Here is a 10221-nt window from a genome sequence, read left to right as displayed (position 1 = left end):
TTCTTACGACGTCGACTTGAGCACTAAGCTTCCTCAAAAGGTTGCGGTAGGGCTATCTGCTTCTACTGGGCAATACTCGCAAAATACCGAGATCTTATCTTGGACTTTTAAGTCAAACTGAAGAGGAACAACAATGAATATTGAAAAAGGCGACCCTCTTCCTATCTTATCGCCGGATTGTGTTGTGTTTTTAATTTTAATTTGAGTAAATAAGGACTAGTCTTTAGTTTGTCTCAGTAAGTGATATGTCACTACGGATAAGGCAATAAGGGTAGTCCATTATTGTCATTGGTCTCTTCAATGTGAATTTCGTCCATCTTTCTTTGTCTGGGTTTAGTTTGTTGTCTTCAATGATATATGCTTGCTTTTCTTTGTGTTTGTGTTTCTCTTTTTGTTTCCTTTTTTCCTTCTCTTAAAAAGTAATATAAAATATCGTTTTGAATAGATTATATTTTTAGTTAATTACATTGACAAATGACCAAGTGCTAAAAGTTAATGAGTTAGAGCGAAAAAATATTTAAGATATCAAACTGTATATACGATGAAGTTTGAAAGTTATTTTTATACAGTTTTTGGATCTCCAATCACTACAAGAAAATGAAACATTTGTAACAAAAACTTTGTAACAAATTTAAAATTGATACAAAAAATATTTTTTTGTAACAAAAATTAGTGATTGTTACATAAAAATAATGTTTTGTAACAACAATCTAATTTGTTACAAATTATATTGGCTTTTTACAAATTAAATTTTTGTTACAAAATTCTATAATATTTTGTAACAAAAGATGAAGTTGTTGCATAAGTTCAAAATATTTTGTAACAAAATATCTATTTGTTTCAAAAACTCTAATTATTTTGTAACAAAAAAATAATGTCACAAAATACAAGAAAATTTGTAACTAAAAAAATTATTTTGAAATATTAAAATCTTTAAAATAATTTTATTTTGTTTTAAAAATTTAATTTTTTAAAATATTATTTATATTAATTAATTATTTTTTATAAAAAATTAAAGATTAAATGATTAATTTTTAAAAATGGTACATATTATTTTATAACCTTTTTATAAAACTAATATATAAATTTTACTCATTGTAGAAAGTAAAACCGCTCGCTGGGTCACCCTCCTTCTCTTATTTAAGATAAATTTATAACAAATATTATTTTTTGTTTCATTATCACTCTAAAATTTAATATATTTTTACATTTAAATAAATTTTTGAAAAACTTCCTTAAGAACAAAATATAGAGTTCTAGCTCTTTCCTTCTCTCTACTAAAATTCTACACCAATCATAACCCAACACTCATTATTAAGCATGTAAAATTTCTGGTTGTTAAAAAATAAATAATAAATTATTTGTAATTTATTATAATTATTCATTATTTTATTTTCAAAAAATTATTTATCAAAAAATAATTAAATCAAAGTGATGAGATTTTAAATTTAAAATTAATAAAACTTACATAATTATCATAAATATTTAATATTCTATATCCTAATTTAATTAAAATGATCAAATCTCAATTTATCCAAAAATATCTAATTCTATATTTTTTCAAAACTAAACTCTAATTCTCAAATTGAAAATACTAACCCTAATTTTACCCTAACCCTACCCACACGCACTCACTCATTGTCACTCACCCTAACCCTAAATCCTCCCAAGCCCACACCCCTTTTTTCCAAATGCACACATGACACAAAAACACACATATGGCAAGAGAAAGGGAAGAACAGAGAGGAAAAGAAAGGAAAAGAAAGGGGGAAGCTTAAATCAGAGAGCAAGAGAATGAGAGGGGGAAGATGGAGGAAGGTGCCGGCGTGAAATCACGGCCGCCGCGCTGTCGTGTCGCCGTCAAGAAGGGGGAGATGTTGAGCGAGAGGAAGAGCTGGTCAAGGAACGAGCACTGCTGTGCCTCCAGCGCCGCCATTAGTTCGCATTCTACTGTCACCGAGGGAAGCCACCGCTGTCATCGTCTTCATTACGAGCGGGTCATTGTCCGCTTCTATTGCCGTCGCATCTCCCATAACGAACGACACTGAGGATGCACAGAAGAGACAAACGCGTGAAGGGAGGAAGACCGAGGAAGAAGGAGGAGGTGCTATTCGCGCTGCTGCGCCTAGTCGCCGTTCGTGGAGTCACTGTCGTCGCCGCTTGACGAACGAATTTCTGCGTGGTCTAGAATTTTACAAATAAAGTCTCGTTGAAAGTATAGCTTCTAAACCAGCAAAGAATTCTTTTGTACAAAAACTTGTTTGTCACTAAAGCAAACCCAATAAAGGTAATAACCGAAGTATTTAAACCTCGGGTCGTCTGTCAAGGAATTACAAAAAAGTGTGTTACTATTGGTTATGGGTTTTTCTGAGAATTTTTAGAGTGAGGAATGATAAAATAATTAATTATAAATTAAGGAAATGAAAATTAACAAGAGGTTTTATGTAATTAAAATAGAAAGCCTTGACTAGGAGAAGATTAATCTGAAGTTCTATCCTTGTTGGATTTCCCAAGATTAATTAGTAATAGGTTGTTGTTCCACTTGGTTATCCTTCATTGAATAAAGGAAAGTCAAGTCGAGAGCCAACTTCTATTCACAAGAAAATAATCCATTCCCTTGGGAAGGGTTAGTGTTAGTAACTAGAAAGCTGCCCAACAACTTCTAATTACCAATTAACTCTTGAGTATTCCAACTCAAGGGTCTCAAATATTAATCAACTCCAAAATCAAGTTGGGATCTACTTGGTTAACATAAATGCCATTTTAATAAACCACAAAATAAGTAAAGAGGGAACATGCTAATTAAAATTAATGGAAGCAATTAAACAAATAATAAAATTAAATAGAAAAGTACTCTTTGCATTAATAAATTAAAGGAACATTGAACCTGGAATTGAGAAGAATTTGAAAGAAGAAATCCTAAATCCTAAATCATAAAACCTAGAGAGAGGAGAGATCCTCTCTCTTTAGAATCTACATATAAAACCTAAAATTGTGTGAATGAAAAGTGTCTGAATCAATGATCTGATTCTCCCATTCTGTAGCTTCTATTCTGTGTTTTCTGGACCAAAAATTGGGCAAAAATAGCCTAGAACTCGCCGCTAGCAATTTCTGCAGTTGCAGTACGTCGCACATGTCATGCGTACGCGCCAGGTAAACGTGCGCGCCGATGGACTTTTCGGCAATGTGCGCGTGCGCGTTGTCTAGCTGCATAGCCATGATGAGCGGATAATTTATACGCTTTTTGGCACTGTTTTTAGGTAGTTTTTAGTAGGATCTAGCTACTTTTAGGGATGTTTTCATAAGTTTTTATCATAAATTCTCATTTCTGGACTTTACTATGAGTTTGTGTGTTTTTTTGTGATTTCAGATAATTTCTGGCAGAAACTGAGGGACCTGAGCAAAACTCTGATAAAAGGCTGACAAAAGGACTGCTGATGCTGTTGGATTCTGACCTCCCTGCACTCGAAATACTTTTTTTGGAGCTACAGAACTTCAAATGGCGCGTTCTCAACGGCGTTGGAAAGTAGACATCCAGAGCTTTCTAGCAATATATAATAGTTCATACTTTATTCGAGATTAGATGACGTAAACTGGCGCTCAACGCTAGTTCCATGTTGCATTCTGGAGTCAAACGCCAGAAACACGTCACGAACCAGAGTTGAACACCAAAAACACGTTACAACTTGGTGTTCAACTCCAAAAGAAGCCTCTGGACGTGTAAAGCTCAAGCTCAGCCCAATCACACACCAAGTGGGCCCCGAAAGTCGATTTCTGCATCAATTACTTATTTCTGTAAACCTTAGTAACTAGTCTAGTATAAATAGGAAATTTTACTATTGTATTAGACATTTTTGATCAGTTTATGCGATCTTAGACATTGGGGGCTGGCCTCTCGGCCATGCCTGAACCACCATCACTTATGTATTTTCAACAGTGGAGTTTCTACACACCAAAGATTAAGGGTGTGGAGCTCTGCTGTACCTCGAGTTTTAATGCAATTACTACTATTTTCTATTCAATTCCACTTATTCTTATTCTAAGATATTCGTTGCACTTCAACATGATGAATGTGATGATCCGTGACACTCATCATCATTCTCACCTATGAACGCGTGACTGACAACCATTTCCGTTCTACCTTAGACCGGGCACATATCTCTTGGATTCCTTAATCAGAATCTTTGTGGTATAAGCTAGATTGATGGTGACATTCATGAGAATCCGAAAAGTCTAAACCTTGTATGTGGTATTCCGAGTAGGATTCAGGGATTGAATGACTGTGACGAGCTTCAAACTCGCGATTGTTGGCGTGATGACAAACGCAAAAGAATCAAGGGATTCTATTCCAACATGATCGAGAACCGCAAATGATTAGCCGTGCCGTGACAGAGCATTTGGACCTTTTTCACTGAGAGGATGGGATGTAGCCATTGACAACGGTGATGCCCTACATACAGCTTGCCATGGAAATGAATAAGAAGGATTGAAGGAAGGCAGTAGGAAAGCAGAGATCCAACAGGGACAAGTATCTCCACACACTTATCTGAAATTCCCACCATTGAATTACATGAGTAACTCTATCTTTATTTTCTGCTTTATTTATTATTCGAAAACTCCATAACATTTACTATCCACCTAACTGAGATTTACAAGATGACTATAGCTTGCCTCATACCAACAATCTCTGTGGGATCGACCCTTACTCACATAACGTATTACTTGGACGACCCATTGCACTTGCTGGTTAGTTGTGCGGAGTTGTGACTAAGTGTGATTCACGTTTGAGAGCGCTACCAAGTTTTTGGTGCCATTGTTGATGATAACAATTTCGTGCACCAAGTTTTTGGCGCCGTTGCCGGGGATTGTTCGAGTTTGGACAACTGACGGTTCATCTTGTTGCTCAGATTAGGTAATTTTCTTTTTATTTTCTTTTCAAAATGTTTTCAAAAAATATATATTTTTTCAAAACATTTTTCAAAATGTTCTCACCTGCTTTCGAAAATTTTTCAAAATTTTTTAAGAATGAATTCTAGTGTTTCATGAAGCATGTTGAAGCTTGGCTGGCTGAAAAGCCATGTCTAACTCAATTGGATTGAGGCTTCCACTTGTTAACATAAAATGGTATGTATATGGAGTTGGATGAAATATCAGCTGTTGCATGCCTGATTAATATCCTAAAGCTGGCTATCTATTAAGCCATGCCCAACCCTTGGATTGGAGCTTTAGGCTAACATTGAAAGATTCCTGGAATTCTTATTAAAAATTTTGAATTTCTTATTTTATTTTTCCTATATGTTTTTCGAAAAAAATAAAAGAAAAAATTAAAAAATAATAAAATTAAAAAAAATCAAAAATATTTTTGTGTTTCTTGTTTGAGTCTTGTGTCATGTTTTAAGTTTGGTGTCAATTGCATATTCATTTTGTTCTTGCAATTTTCGAAAATTTATGCATTCATAGTGTTCTTTATGATCTTCAATTTATTCTTGGTAAGTCTTCTTGTTTGATCTTGATGTTTTCTTGTTTTGTGTCTTTTATTGTTTTTCATGTGCATCTTTTCATTCATATTGTCTAAGCATTAAAGATTTCTAAGTTTGGTGTCTTGCATGTTTTCTTTGCATAAAAAATTTTTCAAAAATATATTCTTGATGTTCATCATGATCTTCAAAGTGTTCTTGGTGTTCATCTTGACATTCATAGTGTTCTTGCATACATAATTGGTTTTGATCCAAAATCCTCATGTTTTGGGTCATAATTATGTTTCTCTCTCTCATCATTAAAAATTTAAAAAAAATAAAAAATATCTTTTTCTTTTTTCTCTCAAAATTTCCAAAATTTGAGTTGACTTAGTCACAAATTTTTAAAATTAGTTGTTTCTTGTAAGTCAAGTCAAATTTTCAATTTTAAAAATCTTATCTTTTCAAAATCTTTTTCAAAAATCAATTCTTTTTTCATTTTTTTATTTATTTTTGATTTTTTTTATTTTAATTTTTCAAAATCTTTTTTTTAATTTTATTTCAAAATTTTCGAAACTTAACCAACAAATGATGTGATTGATTCAAAAATTTGAAGTTTATTACTTTCTTGTTAAGAAAGGTGCAATCTTTAAATTCTAGAATCATATCTTTTAGTTTCTTGTTAGTCAAGTAATCAATTTTAATTTTAAAAATTAAATCTTTTTAATCATATCTTTTTATCATATCTTTTATATCATATCCTTTTTAAATTTTTATCTTTTTCAAAATTTTGAATTTAAAATATTTTTTCCAACTTCTTATCTTCTTATCTTCTTATCTTTTCAAATTTGATTTTCAAATATTTTTCAACTAACTATTTGACTTTTTGTTTGTTTCCTATCTTTTTCAAAACCACCTAACAACTTTTCTCTCTCTAATTTTCGAAAATACCTCCCTCTTTTTCAAAAAAATTCTTTTTTTAATTAATTAATTGTTTTAAATTTTAATTTTAATTTTATTTCTTATCTTAATTTTCGAAAATCATTAACTCCTTTTCAAAATTATTTTCGAAAACTTCTATCTCTCATCTTATTCTATTTATTTATTCATTCACTAACACTTCTCTTCATCTCAAATCACTGCCTCTATCCTCACCCTTGTGTTTGGATTATTCATTCTTCTTCACTCTTATTCCCTTTCTTCTCCTACTAACAATAAGGAACCTCTTTACTGTGACATAGAGGATTCTTCTTCTTTTTCTGTTCTCTTCTCTTTCATATGAGCAGGAACAAGAAAAAGGCATTCTTGTTGAAGCTGATCCAGAACCTGAAAGGACTCTGAAGAGGAAACTAAGAGAAGCTAAATTACAACAATCCAGAGACAACCTTGCTGAAATTTTCGAACAAGAAAAGGAGATGGCAGCCGAACCCAACAACAATAATGCAAAAAGGATGCTTGGTGATTATACTAACTCTACGTCCAAGTTTGATGGAAGAAGCATCTCAATTCCTGCCATTGGAGCAAACAATTTTGAGCTGAAACCTCAATTAGTTGCTCTAATGCAACAAAACTGCAAGTTTCATGGACTTCCATCAGAAGAACCCTACCAGTTCTTAACTGAGTTCTTGCAGATCTGTGAGACTGTTAAGACTAATGGAGTAGATCCGGAAGTCTACAGGCTCATGCTTTTCCTTTTTGCTGTAAGAGACAAAGCTAGAGCATGGTTGGACTCTCAACCTAAAGATAGCCTGGACTCCTGGGATAAGCTGGTCACGGCCTTCTTGGCTAAGTTCTTTCCTCCTCAAAAGCTGAGCAAGCTTACAGTGGATGTTCAGACCTTCAAACAAAAAGATGGTGAATCCCTCTATTAAGCTTGGGAAAGATACAAGCAGATGACCAAAAGATGTCCTTCTGACATGTTTTCAGAATGGACCATGATAGATATACTCTATTATGGTCTATCTGAGTTCTCTAAGATGTCACTGGACCATTCTGCAGGTGGATCCATTCACCTAAAGAAAACGCCTGCAGAGGCTCAAGAACTTATTGACATGGTTGCAAATAACCAGTTCATGTACACTTCTGAGAGGAATTCTGAGAATAATGGGACGCCTCAAAGGAAGGGAGTTCTTGAAGTTGATGCTCTGAATGGCATATTGGCTTAGAACAAAATGTTGACTCAGCAAGTCAACATGATTTCTCAAAGTCTGAATGGATGGCAAAATACATCCAATAGTACTAAAGAGGCATCATCTAAAGAAGAAGCTTATGATCCTGAAAACCCTGCAATAGCAGAGGTAAATTATATGGGTGAACCTTATGGAAACACCTATAATTCATCATGGAGAAATCATCCAAATTTCTCATGGAAGGATCGACAAAATCCTCAACAAGGCTTTAATAATGGTGGAAGAAGCAGGTTTAGCAATGGCAAGCCTTTACCATCATCTTCTCAGCAACAGATAGAGAATTTTGAGCAGAGTACCTCTAACTTAGCAAATATAGTCTCTGATATGTCTAAGGCCACTTTAAGCTTCATGAGTGAAACAAGGTCCTCCATTAGAAATTTGGAGGCACAAGTGGGCCAGCTGAGTAAGAAAGTCACTAAAACTCCTCCTAGTACTCTCCCAAGCAATACAGAAGATAATCCAAAGAGAGAGTACAAGGCCATTGATATAATCAACATGGTCGAATGGTGAACGAAATTGTGATCATCAATGTTGTACTCTTTATTATTGTATGGAATAATTATAATGGCTCTTTGCTATGTGTGGACACAACTCCGTTCAACTAACCAGCAAGTGTACTGGGTCGTCCAAGTAATAAACCTTACGCGAGTAAGGGTCGATTCCACAGAGATTGTTGGTATGAAGCAAGCTATGGTCATCTTGTAAATCTCAGTCAGGCGGATAGTAATTAATTATGGATTTTCGAAATTAATAAATAATAAACATAAAATAAAGATAAAGTTACTCATGTAATCCAATGATGGGGATTTCAGATAGGCGTATAGAGATGCTGTGCTCCTCCTGAATCTCTACTTTCCTACTGCTTCATCCAATCCTTCTTACTCCTTTCCATGGCAAGCTGTATGTAGAGCATCACCGTTGTCAATGGCTACATCCCATCCTCTCAGTAAAAAAGGTCCAAATGCTCTGTCACAGCACGGCTAATCATCTATCGGTTCTCAATCAGGTTGGAATAGAATCCCTTGATTCTTTTGCGTCTGTCACTAACGCCCAGCCTTCAGGAGTTTGAAGCTCGTCACAGTCATTCAATTCCGGAATCCTACTCGAAATACCATAGACAAGGTTAAACCTTCCGGATTCCCATGAATGCCGCCATCAATTCTAGCTTATACCACGAAGATTCTGATTAAGGAATCCAAGAGATATGCGCCCGGTCTAGGGTAGAACGGAAGTGGTTGTCAATCACGCGCGTTCATAGGTGAGAATGATAATGAGTGTCACGGATCATCACATTCATCAAGTTGAAGTGAAACTGAGACCAAAGATGTCTAATACAATAGTAAATTATCCTATTTATACTAGACTAGCTACTAGGGTTTACATGAGTAAGTAGTTGATGCATAAATCCACTTCCGGGGCCCACTTGGTGTGTGTTTGGGCTGAGCTTGATCTATCCACGAGCTGAGGCTTCTTTTGGAGTTGAACGCCAAGTTGTAACGTGTTTTGGGCGTTCAACTCCGGGTCGTGACGTGTTTCTGGCGTTTCACTCCAGACAGCAATATGGAACTGGCGTTGAGCTCCAGTTTACGTTGTTAATTCCCGAATAAAGTATGGACTATTATATATTTCTGAAAAGCTCTGGATGTCTACTTTTCAACGCCATTGAGAGCGCGCCATTTGAAGTTCTGTAGCTCCAGAAAATCCTTTTCGAGTGCAGGGAGGTCAGATTCCAATAGCATCAGCAGTCTTTTGTAAGCCTCCTATCAGAGTTTTGCTCAAGTCCCTCAATTTCAGCCAGAAATTACCTGAAATCACAGAAAAACACACAAACTCATAGTAAAGTCCAGAAATGTGAATTCAACATAAAAGTAGCTTGAACTTACTAAAATCTACCTAAAAATAATGCCAAAAAGCGTATAAATTATCTACTCATCACAACACCAAACTTAAATTGTTGCTTGTCCCCAAGCAACTGAAAATCAAATAGGATAAAAAGAAGAGAATATACTATAAATTCCAAAATATCAATGAATATTAATTATAATTAGATGAGCGGGACTTGTAGCTTTTTGCTTCTGAACAGTTTTGGCATCTCACTTTTTCCTTTGAAGTTTAGAATGATTGGCTTCTCTAGGAATTTAGAATTTCGGATAGTGTTATTGGTTCTCCTAGTTAAGTATGTTGATTCTTGAACACAGCTACTTTTATGAGTCTTGGCCGTGGCCCTAAGCACTTTTTTTTTCAGTATTACCACCGGATACATAAATGCCACAGACACATGACTGGGTGAACCTTTTCAGATTGTGACTCAGCTTTGCTAGCAGTTAGAGGTGTCCAGAGCTCTTAAGCACACTCTTTTTGCTTTGGATCATGACTTTAACCACTCAGTCTCAAGCTTTTCACTTGGACCTTCATGACTTAAGCACATGGTTAGGGACAGCTTAATTCAGCCGCTAAGGCCTGGATTTTATTTCCTTGGGCCCTCCTATCCATTGATGCTCAAAGCCTTGGATCCTTTTTACCCTTGCCTTTTGGTTTTAAGGGCTATTGGCTTTTTCTGCTTGCTTTTTCTTTTT

At 35.0% G+C, this 10221-nt stretch overlaps 1 protein-coding gene across 1 annotated transcript in view; it reads left to right on the top strand.

Annotated features, from left to right (window-relative positions):
• LOC107465715 (mannose-specific lectin alpha chain-like) overlaps positions 1-370 on the top strand; it is a 1058-nt gene extending 688 nt beyond the window's left edge. The window contains exon 2 of the mRNA XM_052254313.1: positions 4-370. Within this exon, the coding sequence (XP_052110273.1) occupies positions 4-121 (118 nt within the window). The 3' untranslated portion in view covers positions 122-370. The remainder of the gene's footprint in view (positions 1-3) is intronic.
• Positions 371-10221: the final 9851 nt, after the last annotated feature.

Source organism: Arachis duranensis, chromosome 9 (genome assembly GCF_000817695.3).
Source record: "Arachis duranensis cultivar V14167 chromosome 9, aradu.V14167.gnm2.J7QH, whole genome shotgun sequence".
NCBI lineage: Eukaryota > Viridiplantae > Streptophyta > Magnoliopsida > Fabales > Fabaceae > Arachis > Arachis duranensis.
The sequence above is the reverse complement of the archived record's forward strand: the minus strand, read 5'-3'. Positions and strand labels throughout refer to the sequence as shown.